At 37.5% G+C, this 20,658-nt stretch overlaps 1 protein-coding gene across 1 annotated transcript in view; it reads right to left on the bottom strand.

Moving 5' to 3' along the window:
• Window positions 1-20,658, bottom strand: part of THADA (THADA armadillo repeat containing) — a 3,943,996-nt gene that overhangs the window by 2,387,980 nt on the left and 1,535,358 nt on the right. The window contains exon 27 of the mRNA XM_044073699.1: window positions 8,043-8,132. Coding sequence (XP_043929634.1) covers window positions 8,043-8,132 — 90 coding nt within the window. The remainder of the gene's footprint in view (window positions 1-8,042; window positions 8,133-20,658) is intronic.

Raw genomic sequence — 20,658 nt, 5'->3', positions numbered from 1 at the left:
AATAAATAATAACTTGCAGATGATAATCTTTTAACCATAGGTAAAAACGATTCTTCTTTATTCAGTATTTTAAAACGTCATTAAATTATTCTGAATTAATATCTGGTTCAAAAGTTAATCAAACTAAAACTAATACATTAATTAATAAAGAAAGAGATACTTTGATGAATCTTTATAAAAAATTCAAATGGGTTAAAAGCAAACAAATTACTTATGTATAGTTCTTACAGGCAATCTCAAATAAATTATGATTCAATTTTGGATAATATTAGGACTTTAATATGTAAATGGATTTTTTTACTATGGAAGAAAGATTAACTTTGATTAAAATAGTTATATTACCCAAAATACTTTATATTATGTAAAACAATTTGTAACACCCTTCAAAACATTATATTAAGCAACCTAATGTTTATTCTGAAATTCATATGGTACCCTGGTAATCCCAAAATAGCCTTATTTCATCATACTATAGGAAAGATGAATGGCGATATTGGTTTTCTGGACCTTGAAATGTATGCATTAGCTTCAGTTATTAAAGCAGTTGCTTACTAGTTGGATCCCACTTATTAAGCTAATTGTAAGAGACTTCATGAAAGTTATGAGAACAATGTTACTTTGTCTATATACCAAATTATAAATGCCAATATCAAATTATGCTAATTTTTTATTAAACATTTAGACATCCAACAAATTATATTTATATTAATAATATTTTGAAAGTATTAAAAAAATTGTTTATAAATACCCTAATGTTAACCCATTTTCCTATCACTTTCATATCTGAATATATGGATAGTTTTAATTTAGAGGAAATGCTGAGTTTCCAAGAGACAAACTTGCTTTAATGGAATCAGTTCTTAAAAGAAACTGAAGCATTAAATAAAGATTATTTAACCTGCCAGTTTGACTTGGATAGGAATAACTGTCTCATGTTGCAGAACTGCAAACAATACTTATTCTCCCATAACCATTTTTTAACAATTTTGAAGTTAATATTGATAACAGAAAATCTTATTATCATTTATGAACCAATGAAAAATATAAATGTTGTGTAAATGACAATTACTTCAACTAGGCTATACAGATGCTCTTCATTAAACTCAGCTGATAAAAATATAATTCAATCACATAAAACTACCTCTTAATTATTCTGGGAGCTTTTTTCCCATGGAGACTCTTAAATATTTTTTGCACTCTACATATTTAAAACCATTTATAAGAAGGAAAACATTGATTGCTATAGATGTAAATCTACAGCTAAAGCTGACAGGCAACATATGGTGCCTAATGGTAAGGTAATTTTCCTTTGAGGGAACATGTTCAAGCTTTCCTGCAGGCTTAAGGCTTATCTTATCTAATCTATTAGTTCTGTTTAAAGCTCCAATTCCCAAGTGATTACCAAGGTCACAATATCCTCTCCTTTGGAGGTTACCTATTGTCAGAAAACTGATTTCAAAACGCTGGAAAAGTGAGTCAACTACTTCATAGAGAAATGCTGGACAATGCTATTTTCTTTAACAGACAAATTTACAGTTACTAAAACATACTGTGCACTACAATACAATTTACAGTCTTGTTGTAGACACACTTGTATATGGTTAATATGCTGATATATGATAATTGTTTGCATTTGTTGTAATTTAAAATGTAATAAATATTTAAAAAAATACTTAGGAAATCAAAAAGAAATAAACAATTACACAATAATTCTCAACTCACATTTCTATAACCTACTCAGATACAGGTTCGATAAGCCATTTAAATCTGTTCAAATTTTAAGAGATACAAACTTACATACTTGTTTATCAACTGCAAGAGAACAGATTTATTCTATTTTTCAAATGATGAATTCTGGTACATAAACACTGAAACAACTGGCATGTTGTAAGAGTGACCATTAGTGCAATTAGACATGATGAACACCTGCAGGATCTAGTTGATCCACAGACAGAAAAATCACTCTGTCTTCTAACACATACCACTACAAATACAATCAAGAAGCAAAACTTCATGAAGTTCTATAAATTCTACCCAGACAATACAACATAGAGGTCAAGACCTAATCAATCTTAATCTTTCCTTTAAGCCACCTGGCTCTTTCTACTTGTTTTCCACTCCCGAGGAGCCAGTCACAGTATCCACCACTGTTAAAGGCCCTGATTATTCAGTCTTTTCCACCTCCATACAATGTAACCACGAAAACAAACCACTTCAAGGATGCTGGAAAGGGTAACTTTAATGTAAGATTTTGGACACTTACGTACCTTTACAGCATCTAAAAATGACAGTCTCTGCTGCAACGCAGCCAATGAAAAGTCATGGTTGGCAAAGACAGGTCAGCTCTTGTCCTGGTTGCCACAACTATTACAAGACCCATTCTTGCTTGAACCACAAGATAAGCTGCACCAATAATATCCTTGGTTTTCTGTATTTTTTCCTCACCAAGATTAGCAGCAACCTCTATTCATTTTCAATAAATATTACTTCTGTAATCCCAATCCATAACACTATTTTGCTTTAAACAAAATCAAGGAAAATAACATTTTATTCTTCCTTCAAATCCCCAATCACTTTCCAGTTTCTTCTTCTTCTTGTCTTAAAGGGAAAACAGCTGCTGCTAAACATACACCACACAGCCATACATTTCAAGTACTTTATCAAGTATTTCAGCCATCTATTTAAAGGTGAACAAACATGTTATTACTTTAGTATTCTGCTTTTATTGACCTCACAGGACTCTATACATAACTATTCAATTTGACCAGATGAATATATCAAGTCAAACATTAACATCTTCAAGTGCACCAGCAGCAAAACCTGTAAAAGCAAGCATCATTTATTGTGGTTTTCTTTCTCATCAGCTCACAACAATACTCTGACTGCCTTATTTTGACTGTCAGCATCAATCTGGATTTTTATCTACTTTGATTCATTTGATTTTCATTAGTAGCCACCTCTGATGCAGCATTTTAAGGAATGTTTGAATAATAGGCTTGAAAATGCAGCTGATTTAATTGTTCTTTTCAAAGTAACAGCTGTAGTTCAGTCTTAAAGGAAGATAAATCTGACCCCTGTGACTGACAGGTGTTATAGATGCTATGTGTTACATTCACAGTTTTCAATACTGTAGCTAGAATTAGAATATTTGATATTAACTCTAGAAGACATCCTCTTCTGGTTTAGCTCAATCATCAAAAATGAAACCTACATTCTAGGTAACATAAATATTAACTGGGCCTCATTCCTCTTAGATACCCCAACTCACTCGATCAACCTGTACAATTTCACCTAACTAATAAACCTCCCAACCAGGCCACATAAAGATGGTACCTCTGGTACCATCATAGTTTGGATATTAACAACCCACCCCAACCACATCTCCAATGCCGGTATAATACCAGACCCCCTAAGCGACCACTTACCAGCTTTCATAGACAGCCTACCCTCTCACATAGAAAAACAACACCTATTCAAGCAATCCCGTAACCTAGCTTCTTTCAACCCCGAAATCTTTTCTGAATGCCTTAAGATTACTGACTGGTCTCCACTAAAAATCCTTCCACTAGATAACGCTGTCTCATATTTTAACCATACCTTCCTTACCTTACTTGATAAATTAGCCCCTTTCCAAACCAAACGCATCAAAACTAATCCCTGCCCCTAGCTATCCCAAGAAACTAAACTGATAATGAATCAACGAAACAAAAAGTGGAAACTGTACCAAAAACAAAAAAAAAAAAACAGCACCCACCAAGAATATAAACATCTACGTAACCTAGCCAAAAAATCAATAACAAAAGATTGCAAAAACTACTAATGCAATCTGCAATCCAAGCACTCAAACAACCCAAAGAAATTCTGGACCTCCATCTCCTCAATACTCAACCCCAGTAATAATACCAACCCCTGCATCAATCTTAACCTCTCAAGCCTTGAAACAGCCACTAAATTCAACACATTTTTCATTGATTGCATAGCTAAATTATCCTCCACCTACCTCAACCCACCCAACCAATGCAACCCCCTCACCCTGCCCCCAAATCCCCCCTCTCACCCTCCTCCTCCCCCCGTTCTCCATTAAACCTGTCTCCACCAACACTATAAAAAGACTACTCCAAAAGCTAAAACCATGCCCCAATGCCTCTGACAACCTTCCAGCAAATTTCCTTCAACTATCAGCCGAATCAATAGCCAATCCCATATCCATTCTCATAAATAGATCCATTCAGGAGCCCTATATACCAACCATCTGGCGACATGCATTCATAATCCCTCTCCACAAAGGCGGTAAGAACACTGACATTACCAACTTCAGACCCATAGCTTTATTCTCACCTCTCTCTAAAATTCTAGAAAAAAACATCCACTCCCAGATCATGCCCTACCTAACCCAGCACAAACTCCTCTCTCCCACCCAGCACGGCTTCTGCCCTGGCCACAGCACAATGACAGCCCTCCTTTCCTTCCTTGAAACAGTCAACCTAGCACATGATAGCGGCAAATACGCATCCTCCCTATTTGTTGACCTCTCAAAGGCATTCGACACAATCTCCCATTCCCTACTCCTGTCCCAGCTCTCTCACTTGCACCTATCTCCTTCAACCTTAGCCTGGTTCTCCAGCTACCTTTCCATGCTCTAACAGGCTGTGCAATGGAAAGAATCAACCTCCCCTTTCTTACCTACACCCACAGGAGTTCTTCAAGGATCGGTACTGGGCCCACTCCTCTTTAACATATTCATCAACAACTTCCACCACTCCATCCCTGACGCCTCAGTAATCCAATATGCTGATGACGCCACCATCATCTGCTCAGCCTCCTGCCCCTCCAAACTTCTACTCAATACCCGAATAAGCCTTCTCCAAGACAGAATCATGGATGCAATCCCATCACCTAGCCCTAAATACTAACAAAACAAAACTAATGAATTTCACTCCCACCAAAACCTCCCAATTTAACAGAGACCAATTTTCTATCAAAAGCCAAAATAACACTCCTCTAGAAACTGTTCCCATTAATAAAGCTACTTGGCATTACCATTGATGAAAACCTAACATTCGACTCCCACATCCCCTCTGCAATCAAAAAAACCCACCAGAAAGTCAGTCTCCTCTACAGACATAACTGCTACCTTAGTCCCTCCTCCTGTCAAACCCTCGCATCTACCTTTTCTTCTCTCCTCTCTCTTGTACGGTGCTACCTTATTCTCCAACCTACAACTTGGCCTCCATTCCAAACTGGAAGTTTGTTACAACAAAATCTGCAAATTTGTAACCAATTCTAAGAACTCTTCTCATCACTGCCACTCCCTACACACACTAAACAGGCGGGAACTTCCCAAACACCTAAATACCTACAACTTACAACAACCCACAAACTCATCTTCAAACCAACAGAATGTCCCTCTCTTACCCTACACACCTAGTCACACCCTGAGATCCAAAGGCCAAAACCTCCTACATGTACACAAACCCCTACACCCACCTGGCTAACTATTACTATCACACACCATAGCCAAACTGTGGAACGCTAACGCTCTCCCCCCACCACTACGTAACATACCAAACCACAACAACTTCAAATCCATGCTTCTCTCCCATCTGCCTCCAAATGGGAATGTCCTTCACATGCTCCCACCTAAAACACCCACACCTCTAACTCCACACCTAAATCATCTTTTCTTTGCCAAATTTAACAAAATGTCATAGGTCTTTCTCTGTACATCTTTCCAAAAGTTTTGCATGTAAGCCGTTGACCTATCTTACTCATATTCCCAAATGGACATCCTCTAAATTGCAAACCAGTATATATACTATTGTAAAACTGTTATTGCTGTACAGACTAATAATGGCATATATAACTCACATTTATCTATTAGTAGTGTGGCAACTTTCTGTAATTCTGTCTTTTGTATGTTTGTAAGTTTGCAAATTTCTGTACTTTATATTTTGTAATGCTGCAAATTTCTGCATTTTATACTCTGGTCTCCACTGAAAATGGACCACAAGCCCAGCTGGACTAACCCAGTTAAGAAACAATAATAAATAAATAAATAAATTAATCTTACTTCTCCAAACTCACTAACTTGTCTCAACAAAACACTGTATGCAATGCAAAAACGTTGTGACAAAACCCCAGAAGAAACATGCACTTTTACAGAAAAAAATACAAAAAAATCAAAATAAGAAAAATAAGATGAAACTATTTTCTTTCTTTGTGGCTCTGGTCTTTGACTAAAAGGAAAGAGAATTAAAATGTAACAACAAAAAAAGAACAGAAAATGTATAAATTGTGTTTTCTTGTTTATCTGCTTCTGAAAACAAAACTTGAAAGCCTTGCTTCTGCTTATCTGAGGTGTAATACTGGCAATCCTTAACTGATAAGGCACATTTAAATGGCAATGTTTAAGAGACATTGTTTTCTTAATGACACTGTAGTTGGAATCAGTGATCTATCTTAATTACACTGCCACCCACAGTAGCCTTCATTATGTAAACGATGAACAAGAATGAAAGACAAACAGAAGCAAGTTCAGATGTAAAACAAATGAAATAATGATTAAATTATGCTTTATGTATTTAGCTTTGGATTTCTGCGAAGGAAAATCACTTTTTGGAAAGAAAAAACTTGACTTTGGGTTGGATTTCTCCTTTAATTCCACTGTCATGATCAGGCCTAGATTCCACAACACAACCAACTTCACTCTACATTTCATCAAAATAAGAGGTTCTTCCACAGCTTTATCCCAAATTACCAACATCACAGTAGTTGCACACCCTTTGCATTCCATTTCTTACAATTTTACATTGAATAAATTATTTGTAGCACACTTTTTCTCAAAACTGTAATCTTGTTTTACACAGTGATAAGGGAATCAAGTGCTAATGTGCATTTTGTCAAGGCAAATTTTAAAGGAGGAAAAAGACTAATCATAAAAGCAGTAATATGCAGCTTCAAAAATCATACCAGTGGTTTTGGTTAAGTAGAGGGATAAAGCCATGACTACAGCCCAACCAATCTTGGTGACTGGCAGAGAGACAGGAAAGGAATGGGCATTATCATCTAGGAAGGGAAGGAAAGATGGAAGACAGTTTCAAGGATTTTCAACATATGATTCCTGGTGGAAGCCTCAAATGTGTGGAAAAGAGGGTGTAGTCTTAATAGCGATTAGGATGGGGTATTTGACTGGGTTACTGCAAAGGCGAGGCAATACATCAGCAGATCCCCCAATCCATTTGCTCTCTGGACTGCAGGGGTGGGGGGAAAATGGGGTAGGGCATAGGTGAAAAGTCCTCTGGCACATGGTTATAGGCCCATATTGAAGAAAGTTCAGGGGTGTTAGAAGGGTGGCAGACCTAACAAGGGAAAAAATCATGTTAATGCAGCCCAATTGCTATTTTACAAACAGAATCTGTATATTAAAAGTTTGTGTTTTGGCCAAAAGCCCTCTTGTTTGGGATAACTGTTATGATAATCATTTCTGTTACTGAGACACAATCTGTGCATAACACAACATTATGATCTCTGAAATTGGCAGCCACCAAAACACTTATTACATAAAATTCTGCCATGCAAAAAATAATATGGCAGTATCCCTGTAACAAGCATCTGGCATAAGCAAGATAATAAGGAAAAGCAGCTAAAAGTTAAGCAACAAAATAGCAGAGTAGACATATGAGCATACCTTTCAACCTCTCAGTGCAAGAAATCTGGACAAAGACAAAAATAATGGGGGGCAAAGGCCCAACAATGCGGACAGATTTTAAATATTGCTCCTATAAGCTTAGAAAATTGGTAGAATAACAGGTTTTGCATTATTATGTATTTTCCAAAGGTTATGAAGTCTGAAACTGAAATATCTGTTAACATTTAATATTATGTAGTGACTTTAATTCTCAGTGATTTGCCAGAAAACTGCAAATGTATGAGAAAAAGACCAAACATATGATGCAAAAATATGTACATTATGTGAAAATCTGGATAGTTGAGAGGTATGCAATATGACATTTACTGCTCTGCCGACATTTTCATATTTTTACCTGTCTACTGTAGAAGACACTGTTTCCATTTGCTTCAGCAAGAAAGGATGAAGAACTGGGAAACGAGTGAAGAATTCCCTGCCTGTCATTCTGAAAGGTAATAAAATGAATACATTTTAAGGTTATTAATGTAACAAACATTTCCTGTTCTAAAAACATTTTTCCTATAAAAAGATGCTGTACTGGGATCTGGGACAGGAATTTAAGGAGTAGTCAATTAATGAGAAAACACATACTTAAAAACAGTAGAACCCTAAATGCTCTGCTTCATATTTCAGTCTGAAATTCAAGTATGCCATACTTATTACAAAGCACAGAGTTGCTGCACTTCTTCATATTCTAAGATCATACTCTCTCCTACCAGTTAATACAGATGGTTATTGGCATCACACACACAAATGTATATTAAATAGGGTCTGTATCACTTCAACGAAATGGCTGAAGTTCGAACACCATATGTTCGAACTTCTAACCTCAAAGTACAAAAACATGTAAGTCTTAGAACAGCGATTTTTTTCCCAGGGAAAAAAAATCGTTGTTCCAAGAAACACACACACAACACAAGCACACGAAAAAACAGCAATCCACACACATACACTTAAAATCCTACATCTAACCCTACACTAAACTGTACATACACTACTATCTATCCACTTACCTTAACCCAAACCCTAACCCTAGGGTCCGTCACTATCACACACTTACCTAACCTGCGCCCTAACCCTCACTCACCTATCCCGCCCTAACCCTAAAGTCTGTCACTATTGCACACCCACCTCACCCGCACCCTAACCCTAACTCACCTAACCCACGCCCTAACCCTAACGTCCGCACAATCACACACTTACCTGAACCCGACCCGTAACTTTCCACCACAGTGCTGAATATAGCGAAGCCACAGAAATGGCCCACCAAATTCTTTCCCTGGGAAAGAATTTGGTATTCCGCAGCTTCGCGATAATCAGTTTTTGAACATCACAGTTCGAACATATGGGGTTTGAACTGCTGACATTTCAACGAACTGATAGGAACCCTATTATATATATATATATATATATATATATATATATATATGTGTGTGTGTGTGTGTATGCAAGCACGTGCGCGGACACTGACACACACACACACACACACACACACACACACACACACACACACACACACACACACACACACACACACACACACACACACAGCTATATATTTAAGGCCAAAAAATACATGTCCACAGCTAGTAGGGTTTGGTTTCACTGGCCTGAATGTAACCATAAAGACTTAAAGTAAAAAAGCCAAAGACAATCAGAAGCCATGTAGCTGAAACACTTGATGCCCTTAAGGGGATCATTTGTATAAATCCCAATGGGCCTCCAGTACAGGTTGTTTAAGGTATCATATAGTGAAATCTCTAGCTTGGCTGAGTTTTTCTTGCAATTTTACTCAATGGTTTGTCTGTGTGACCTTTTTATCCTTTGGTGTACATCTATCTATCTATATATCTATATATATCTGTAAATCTATATATATATATATATATATATATATATATATATATATATATATATATATATATATATATATATATATATATATATATATGTGTGTGTGTGTGTGTGGGTGTGTGTATAAATATACACACACATCCACACAATTACAATAAGAATATCTGAAAGGTAAAAATGCTGAAAAAAACACCAACAAAAACCTTGCAAACATTCACTTAACTGTAAACTTAAAAAAACAAAGAAAAGATCATAAAAAGAAATTCCCTTTTGCAATCTTTAAACTTAAACCTTTCTATAACACAGTGGTAATAGTACATAAAGGGTTTTACTAAGGAAAGGGTTAGGGTTAGCACACTTTACTAATATAAATCTAATCCTACCCCTAACTCTACAGGTGTATATTACGTTATTGAATTGTTAAAGTTCGAATGTCATATGGTCGAAGCCATATGATCAAACTGTCATCATTGTGACGTAGCAAAAATTCCCTGAGGCTCCAAGAGCAGAATACGTTTTTTTTAAACCTTTATTTCATTGAATTGCACTTCCTAATGCTTATAGTTATGCTATCCAGCTAATCTACTACATTTTTCACTGATTCATTGCATTCTTGGACTGTTTTGTACTGTTTTAACTGTATTTTCATTGCTAAGTAGTGTTTCATTACTGTAACTGCATTTTTATTGAATTATTTAACTGCAAACTGCTTTTTTCATACCGAGAGTTGTATTTACTGTTGTGAATACTCTGTCTGTGCTTCTCTATGCATTTTCTGGGAGTTTTCTGTGTTCTAATCAAGTATCATAGTCTAGATACAGGTTTGCTGCATCAAGGCCTTGTTGTTTTGCTTCCTAAGTTTCCTGGCAGACATCTTGTGCTGGTTGGGGCCTGCCTTCTCTGTTAGTGAGAGTAACGAGGCTGCCTGAACCTTCACTAGCACGAGTACTGGGTGAAAGTTCAGGGGCTAGCAGGATTGGTTAGGAATATGAGCATCTACATTCTTCCATCTTTTCTAGTACTTAAAACTTTGTGTTTGCGCGTCGTGCACTGCCACTGTGCTGATTTAACCCATTGCAAGGTATTCCAGCTACAAATTTTCCCATACTAGCACTCTCTCGATACTGAGGTATTGAAGCTTCTTTACAGCCTCTGTAGAAACACAAGCTACTAGTACCCATCGCAGATCTTTCCACCTTTGTCTCCTTAGCTCATTCCCCTCATCAATTCTGACAAATATGGAGAGACAGTTTCCTAGAGTTTCTCCTATCAATCTGGTTGATATGGGCATCCTGAGACAGTGTAGCAACTGTCTCATGTACGAGGACAAACCTCTCTTACTACCACCTAGAAACACAAATTGTGAGAGATGCAATTACATTAAAAACCTGGAGCCTATGCTCTCTCCCTCACAAGCCACTATACCTGGCACTGAGAAGGTTGTCTGCACAAACATCAAACCTCACCCACACCAACACAACACACAACCACATATACAGAGGTTCTTAACAAAAACATACCTAAATAAGAGAGACCTCCAAAACAAAAACACACGCAAACTCCACAGCCCACCACACTACACATATGCCTGTGTCTCACAGCCATCAAGGCTTAACTATAAATCCAATATATTACTCACAGGAGACTCCATTGTGAGACACATAGATGTGCCCCTCACCAGGCTGGATAAGGAGAAAGTCACGGTTTGTTGTTTGTCAGGTGCCAGAATCCGCCATACCACCCATGCACTCAAGTCCCTCAACAAGTACTGCTATGACTCTGTCATAGTACATGTTGGTGTGAATGACTTGAGACATACCTCTCTGGACTATATGAAGAGAGACATGATCGAGCTCACAGAATATATGTTCCGGACGGGTATGCCACTAGCCTTAAGCAACATTCTCCCGTCACCCAGAATGATGGCTGAACACAAACAAAAAATTGTTGACACTAGCAATTGGCTTAGTTTCTGGTGTCATTCTAAGGGGATCCAGTACCTGTCAGCCTGGGTAGACATGACTGGCAGACCATGATGCTTTGCCACAGATGGCCTGCATTTGTCTCCCTTTTGCTTCAGGGTCCTTGCAAAGGCTCTTGCCTTGCCCATAGTGCCATTTTTAGGCAGTGTATTGAGGTTACAACTACCAACATGAGAATCTCATCTAAATGCAATTTAATGGTCATTCTGCTGAAAACTAGGAGCCTCAACATGAAACTGTACTCATTGCAAGCATTCTTAACACTGGAAGATGCTGACATTTGTGCAGTCATAGACACCTGGTTCAAAGCTGTGGAGAGCACCCCATCTTTACCTGGTTACTTATCCTATCATACATACAGACCCCAAAGTGTTTCAATATATATTAAAGATATACACACCTCCAGACTGGTCAAACAGTATGGTGCACAGGAGATGCTTCAGATGCAGTTAATGGTTGACATGACCCTTATTCAACTCATAGTTAGCTACAGGCCCCCAATTTTGACTCAGGACTCCCATGTTGCCTATCTGGACCTCCTTGAATCTATTAATATTCAACCCTACACCCATATCCTGGGCGATTTTAACTACCCAGCCACTGACTGGAAGAACTACTCGAGCCAGAACACAAATGGTCAAAGATTACTTGACTTTGTCAATGCCAATGCCTTGGAACAGCTGGTTGACCCCTCCACAAGAGTGGACAATATCATGGACTTGGTACTAACCAACATAGGAAACCACTGCAACATCCCCACAATGTCATCATCACAGGTAATATCAGACCACAAAGCAGTCACTTTCTAAGTCACCATCTCCCCAGACCCCCCCCCCCCAGTTAGGGTTAAACAAAAACTTCTCCAAAGCTGATTAGAACCTCCGGAAAGAAGGTCTAAACAGCTTCACAGCCCCCTCTCCAACAGTAGGAATGGCACTAATATCCAAACCTACACCAAAGTACTTTACAAACATTTATATAAATGAATGGATTCAGCAATACCGAACAGGATAAAAGTCTTCTTCTCTAGGAAGAGTAAACCTGCCTGGTGGACATCAGCTATAAATAAACCCTACAACAAAAGGAAAAATTTGCTGTCCAGGACCAAGAAGGAACAGGTGTCAAATTGGAAGCAATCTCTCCTTGGCCTAAAAACAGGCAAATTAAGTTATTAGAGAAATCCTCCAAAGCTAACTTTGAGTCCAAATTGGCCACATCTACTAAAGACAATCATAAGATAAAATAGCTCTATCACATGTCTACCTATAACCAACCTTCTCTACAGCTCTCATATTCTCACCAATTTACATAAACTAGGATTCACTTACAACAAGGTAGCTAAATTTGCTGCTGAACTACCATATTCATCTCATCACTGCCTCGCTCTCAGGAAACTGAACTAGTTAGAATTCCCCTATAACCTATAATTCATTCTCTTCTATACCAGCCTACCTTCTGCCCCAGCATCACATCCATCATCTCCCACTACACCCCTGCAAGAACACTCCGGAGCTCTGATCAACTTCTCCTGTCCATTCACAAACCCAAGATCAATTTAGGAAAAAAAACTTTACTGCTATCAGCCTGCTGAGAAATGGAATAAACTACCACTGAACATCTAACACATTAGACCCAAACCCCAATTCAGAAGGGCAGTAAAAAATCACTTAAGCAAAAATAAACTATGTCAGTGCTATCTCACCCCCCCATTGACCCACCTCTTTTAGCTATTCTATCTCTCCCCTTTCTTCTACATCAATGCAACTCTACCTTTTCCTAATTACTCTTCATCTCAACACTGCAAACTATCTTTCCTACCTCACTGCCTCTAACCTATAGTGTTATAAAATTATTTTTGCTATTTAACCTCCTCTTCTTTCTAACTCTGTCAGTTTATTCTTTTTCTGGTATATTACTTGTCAACAGTCAAATGTCTAAGCTTTGAAACACTTACACATAACTACACTGCAACCACTTTTGTTTGCCTTGTTGAAATTATTACTGTATGTTTTTTCTTGTACTCTGCACTGTACCTACACATGCTGAAATTTCCTGCTGACAGATACTCTATGTGTGTTCTTGTATTATTAACTGACTAGTAAATCGACTCAATCTCAGTTGTATGTAATTACTTTGGATCTTTTCTCCCCGGGTCTCCACTGAAAAAGTGCTCTGTCCCAGCTGGACCAACCTGGTCAACAAATGTCAAATAAATAAAGGCCTTCTTAACATATGTCCAAAATCTAAGGGGAAATACCCAAATCTGCTCAGAACTGATAGTCAAGGATACCACATATGCAAATGCCGTGGATATAGCCACCCTGATGGCAGACAGGTTCAGTGAAAACTTCACCCCTCTGTTCCCCCCATCAGTAATCCAGGATATCCCCAGCACCTGCCCCCTCAACCTCTTATCTCTGGGAACAAATTTAACTCCCTCTCAAAGTCTAAAAACACACCTTCTGTGGGACACAATAACATCTCAGGCTGCATCCTGCATCAACTCGGGTAGGAACTCGCAGCACCATTAGGCACCCTATTCAACCTAATTCTGAGTACCAGTTTTGCCCCATCCAAGCGGAGGATGGCCACAGTTATCCCTCTGCACAAAGATGGAGCATCCACTGATCCAGGCAATTATAGACCCATCAGCCAAACTAGCTTGATTTGCAAGGCCATGGAATGCATTATCATGGACCACATTAACCTCCAAACGCTTGATCCCACACAGTTTGGTTTTGTCAAGGGGAGATTATGCATGTTAAATCTAGTAGACTTCTTTGAGTCAGTCACCAAAGCCATGGACGAGGGGAAGACAGTGCACTCTGCCTACCTTGACCTGGCCAAGGCCTTCGACACTATTTTCCATTTGGGCATAATAGATAATCTATCCCAGTTTGGCATAAATCCATATGTGACAAGATGGGTAGATAACTGGCTCACACAGAACTCACTCAGTCAAAATAGGGGAAGCTACCTCAAGTAGAAGACCCATAACGACTGACGTATGCCAGAGATCAGTCTTGGGACCCCTGTTGTTTGGGATATAGCTCTCTGAGGTGCAGCCAAAACCAAAGGTCTGTGGCTGACCAAGATTGCAGATGACTGCAAACTGGGCACTGCCGTCAACTCCCCTAGTGATGTAGACATACTACAAGAGGGTCTCACCCAGACAAATGACTGGTGCCACATACTAAACACCAAAATATGCATTATCAACCCCTTTGGGGAGAGTGACATCTCCACAAATTATCACATTAATAACAACGTCCTAAGCACGCAAGCAGTTGTGAGGGACCTGGGCTCCCAAGTTGACAGCAACCTAACTTTTAACCACCATGTTACCACCATTGCACACAGAGCTTTTTACATGGCTCACCTCATTAGTAAGGGTATTTTTTCCAGGAACAAGGAAGTCATCACTTTCCTCCCTTATCAGGCCCATAATTGAGTATAATGCCTCTTTCGGCATGTACCTTGCGAGCACATGCAGCAGCTGGAGAAACCACAAAGGTTCCTGACCAGAAGAATCCAGAGCTTCAAAAATCTATCCAACAAGGATATGCTAAAAGCCCTGTCCCTGTACTCCGTCACATCCAGATTCCTCTGAGGTGATCTATGTCTGACATACAGAGCAATCTTTGACCCCACCTTGATGAAATTGCTGTGTATCTGCAAGCCAAACTCCACTCATGTGACCTGCATACAAAATTTCAACTTGGTCTGCAACATCAATAGGACTTACTGGCGGACGATATTTGTCTCCCAGAGACACCTGCATCTGTGGAATAGATTCCCTCTCCATGTCAAGCAGAGTACCTCATTATCCCTCTTTAACAGGAACCTGGATGACTGAATGGGAAAAAGAAAACACACCCCTGGGATTCCACCTGTGTCTCTGTTGGACAGGGAGATCAGGTACTGACTTGTGGGAACATGGGCTAATTTGTTGTCTAGGCTTATAAGGGCCTCAGGACCAGCAGCCTAGTAACTTGCTAAGATCCTATGAAGGAATGAATTTCATTTTATAGGGCTGATGCAGATTGGCAGTGCTGTTTCTTTTTTGGGGGATTGGGGGGGGGGGCTTAAATTTTTTTGTGTGTGATATATAGTGCTGTTTTAATTTTTTTTAACTCCCGGATGGAGACCTCACAAATAGAAAATTGCTTGGGGTAGATATGGTGTGCAGGAGTAGAAGACACCAAGATAATCATGTATGGTGTCATCTTAACAGGAGTGGGAGGTTCTTCAGTTTATGCCCTTTGCTCATTCCAAAATTATATCAATGTGGAACTTTATCCATGGATGATCTGATGATTCATTTCCTACTCTTTTGCTCAAGATAGCATTACCAGGTTCCAACATGAGCTACAGGCCAAAAAAAGGATTCTTTCACTCAGAATGGCAAGCTAGCAAAATGCTATTCCTTCCCCACCACCACAACTAACTCCTAAGATACTGGGCCTGCTAAGTGAACACTGGTTGCTTGTATTAAATGAGGATCTCCTCTATACCATGGATCTGGCCTTTTACGTTAGCTTTTAGTGAACAATGTTAATGTTGCTGGTTCATGGAAACTTCAGTAGCTCTCGTAATGCACTAAGGGTGCAGATAAACTACTACTAACATGTAAAGAGGCTAGATAAATGCTGATAATGTGCAGAGTGTAAATACACAAAAATTAATCCATTGTACCAGAGTCAATGCTCTGGAGAGTTTAGTTTACTTTTGGTGCTCAATTTGTGGGAGAGCTTCATTTGAACACATGTGGCTCTAACAAGTGTGTGTCCATGTAACAAGTGTGTATGCGTGTGTGTGTGTATGTGTGTGTGTGAGAATTTATAAGATATAAAAACATGGTATGAGTTTATATATGCATATTCATTACAGATAACTCAACAAGGTTAAGAAGAATAAAGTCCTCCCTTTTAACTATGCAGCAGGATACCATGAGATTACTGAATGTTCATTTACTTATTTTATTTAGCAACAACTCTAAAAGCATATGGAAAACATTCAAGCAACAGCATTAATGCAGTGGGGCAAAGTGCGTTCTTCAGTGCATTAGAAATGACTGTTGGTAATGCATTTGTGGTCAGAAAAACAAATAGGATTAACCTCTTTTCTTCTAATATCCTCTATTACAATAAATTAATTTCAACAGTTATAATATAGTCTGACATACATGTCTATTTCTTTGCTGTACAGCAGGACACACTGATGGTACATTTTAACACACGCAGATTCACAAATACATTTTTCAACACAAGCATCTGTACAAATCACTTTGATATACAAATGACATACAATTCTTTACAAAACTCCAAGTACTTATGCTGGTATATGCTACACATCCACTGCTCTACTATTCCTGGCATAGCTGGCAATACCTCACATCATCAGACTGTGCATAAACTATAGCAAGCTATTTTTACAGTTTAAAGAGACATATAGACTTTTTTCTTTTCTTTTTTCATTTTGTTGCTCTTCAAAGTGTCTTTTTTTGGGCATCTTCAAATTCCAGGACACAAAGAAATGAAAAATATACGTTAAAAAAATGAAAGGTGAAGATGGATGTGGTAAACGCCAGAAGACTCAACAGTAAAATCTTAGTATTTTTATGCCTTTCTCAGACTGGAAGATATGGATACCTATCTCGTTATGGAAATATGGATTAAAGATCCAAAAAGCATACCACAGATTCTATGGTATACCTCATTTCCTAATGTAGAGCCAAAGAAATGGGTGGCAGTGCTCCAATCTTTGTAAAAGAACACCCAGATAACCAGAAGCCAAAAACTTGAAATGTGAAATATGCTAAAGTGCTAATTTAGCCTCACCTTCAGCAGTATAAGGCCTGTGTGTATGGGTGGGGGTGGGGGCAGTGTTCCTCCAGCAGATTCAACTCTACAGCACAGAACACACTAATGCAGAAGTGAAGGAAACAATTAAGTTTAGTTTGATTCTTGGAAATTACCTCACATAGATTTTAACTGAAGTTATTGTTTCTTTTGAACTTTTGGAACTGGAGGTGAAATTCAGCTGTAGAAGTTCCTTTGGTAGCATGATTATGTTAACTTTTTAGAAGCAACTGTCAAGACTTAGTGTATTGTTTGGTATACAGAGAGAGACAGAAATTAAAGCAATTATGATTTTTTGATGGTCAAACTAGGTAGACTATGTAGACAAATAGCACTTTAGTTACTGTTTGGCAAACATGAGAAGTGTACTATATTTCATAGCTGTGCATTTCTGTTTATAGCCCTTAAACAGAAAAATAAGGAAGCTAACAGGAGATATGTCTAGGTACATCACAGATTGTTTTATTTTGGTAAAAAAGTTAAGAGATTTGGAATCACATATTAGAGGCAAACTGCATTTTGAGTTCTGTGGATGTGATTTCCCTATTTAGTCTTCCAACATAAAGAAGAGTTACAAATGCTTACAAATGTTTTGCAGCATACTTTTCAATATTGCATAGTCAAGCCAAGTTACAATGCACTAATGGAACTACACACACACACACACACACACACACACACACATTCTGCTTTGGGAGAAACTCATTTACACAGTTAAGCGTGTGATGATGGATACCATTGCTGCAGTATTTGCCAACATTAAGGCAGACTGGAAGACAGTACATGGTTTTACAAAAGATGACCACTAGCCAATGTGAAGTTTTATACCCCGTTTTACAGAATGAATTTTTGTAGGCTGAACAAAAGTGCTTCCTTTTTAAAGTTCATGATAACCAGTTCAAAACATAATATAACTATGCATTACGTTGAAAAATGGTAATAATAAAAAAATGTGAATCAAGTATTCAAAGGAAACTTGAATTTAAAATTGTTACTTACATAAAGAAAGTTGTCACCTCAACCAACCACATAAATGATAATGTGATTAGGAATGAAATGTTAAGAAGACTGCAGAAATTAACAACCAATGATGATTATTATATCATGATGAGTTTATTTGTGGAAAGGGGTTATAAGTTAGATAGGGTAAATGTGATAGCAACATAAGTAATTAAGAAACTGACAAAACATAAGCCAGTTTTGAAAGTTTAAAATAATCAGGTGAATACAGATAGCTTTCTCTGGCATAATTCTATACAAGTGCCATGGTCGTGAAAGAGTGTTGATGTTACACGGGTTAAATATATAATTAACAAAAACTGTAACATTCTGCAGAGAAAACATCACTTGTTTCAAGCATTGGGTCCTTATCCATTTTTTTAATATAAGAATGTCTTCAATTTGAAATCTGTTTAAGATATGATGGCTAATAAAGTGTCAGGTATTTTGAGTTTAAGATAGGTCCTTTAAATGTGACGTTTACAATTCTGAAGATTAAGGGGAAAGTTCTTCTCTCTAATCCATGCAGGAACATTTCTTGAAGTTTAATGCAAATACAACCACAATTCACAAAATGTAGTATACATTGTTATTTGTTCAAGCTGTAACAGTTTTTATGTGGGACAGACCACAAGGAAGCTGTCACAATGTATTTATGAACATTAGTTATTAAAGCTGTGATACAACCAAATTTTATAATCATTCTCAACTGTTGTGAAATTAATTTTAAAAAACTTTTTGTTTTTGTAATAGGTCATGTTCACGATGATGGTGTAGGAGGAAGTATATATACAGTGTTGGAGAAGGAGGAATATGTGTAGCAAGTAAAGATGAATGCTGCATAAACATCAGGTCTCAATGACTGCGTCTGAATTAAAAGTCACTAAAAATGAAATGAGGTCTAAACAAGTAACTCATTATCTTGATATCTTGCTTTACTGATTAATATTTATTATTGGTGGAATTTTCAGATGTGACACTCTGAATGGCATTCATAAGAGGTTTGCTTTTTTAGTTCAAGATATTCAGTAGAAGTTTAAGAAAGGAAAATAAAAGCACTTGATAAATTCTGGTAAAAGTACATCTGTAATCTTTGTGTGGATTTTTATTTAATATTTTGTAGGCCACCAATTCTAAATGCTGTATATATACACTACAGAGAAGTTGATTTTTCACTGAGTACTTCTCTGAGCTGATCCATTATGGAACAGAATACTGTACTGCAGCCTACATCTTTCAAACCATGCCAAATGAAATAACATGAAAATGCATTGTGATGTCAGTGTATAAATCTGCCATATCACTTGCATTTATAATTGTAAATAACACACAAATGTATTGTGTCTACTTTGTTATTGTACTATGTAAACTCTGTATTCTGTAGTCTATGTATAATTTTCTGTTTGTGTCTTGCACAGTGATGCCCAGGTCATGGCTGAAAAGGGTCTGTTGAGCAGTCCACTTATCCAGTCATCAAATGGAAATAAATATACATACATACAAATATTTCAATCATGAGTATTAATGCCCTTCTAGCCTGCCAATACACCAAAACAGTTGTTCCCATAATAAGTACCCAGGCTGTTCTTAAAATAAATATGTGAACTAGTGCTTGTGTTAATGTAGTTTGGTAGTCTGTTCCATGCATCAGCTGCTCACTCAAAGTACCAATTAGTACACTTCTCATTCCTATAGAACCTTCTACATAGGCTGTCTGATAATTCTCTACTACTTTTTGTTAACCCCAAACATTCCAAGAGGTAGTTGTCTCTAAATGCCTATACCTAAATAAGAACTCCTCTTAAGTATCTCTAAGAGATACTGTACAAGTTCAGATATTTTAGTCTTTCATAATAACTTAAATTTTCACATCTGTGTATGCCATTGGTATATTTCTGTTGTACTCTTCTCAGTTTACTCATGCTTATTTTCTTATAACGTTTCCAAATTGTTATTCCATACTCAACTTTGGGTGTAAAGTAATTAACAAACAATGACTTCATCATTTCTGATTCCCTAAACTTTATAAATCTTTTTATACAACCTATAGTTCTATAACTATCATTAACTAATTGGTTGATACGATTAGAAAAACTCAAAGCTGGATCTACCCATATACCCAGGTCCTTAAATGAGTCTACAGTTTCAATCACTATATGCTGTATGAAATATTCAGCTTTCAATTTATGTCTCCCAAAGTTCATATACTTAGTTTTTTATGTATTTATCAGCAAACTATTTTCCTGTGCCCAAATGGTCGATTTAGTTAAGTTCT

The sequence above is a fragment of the Protopterus annectens genome, chromosome 6.part0 (genome assembly GCF_019279795.1).
Source record: "Protopterus annectens isolate FY-2018-M chromosome 6.part0, PAN1.0, whole genome shotgun sequence".
NCBI classification, from domain to species: domain Eukaryota; kingdom Metazoa; phylum Chordata; order Ceratodontiformes; family Protopteridae; genus Protopterus; species Protopterus annectens.
This window is presented reverse-complemented; position numbering and strand designations above follow the sequence as displayed.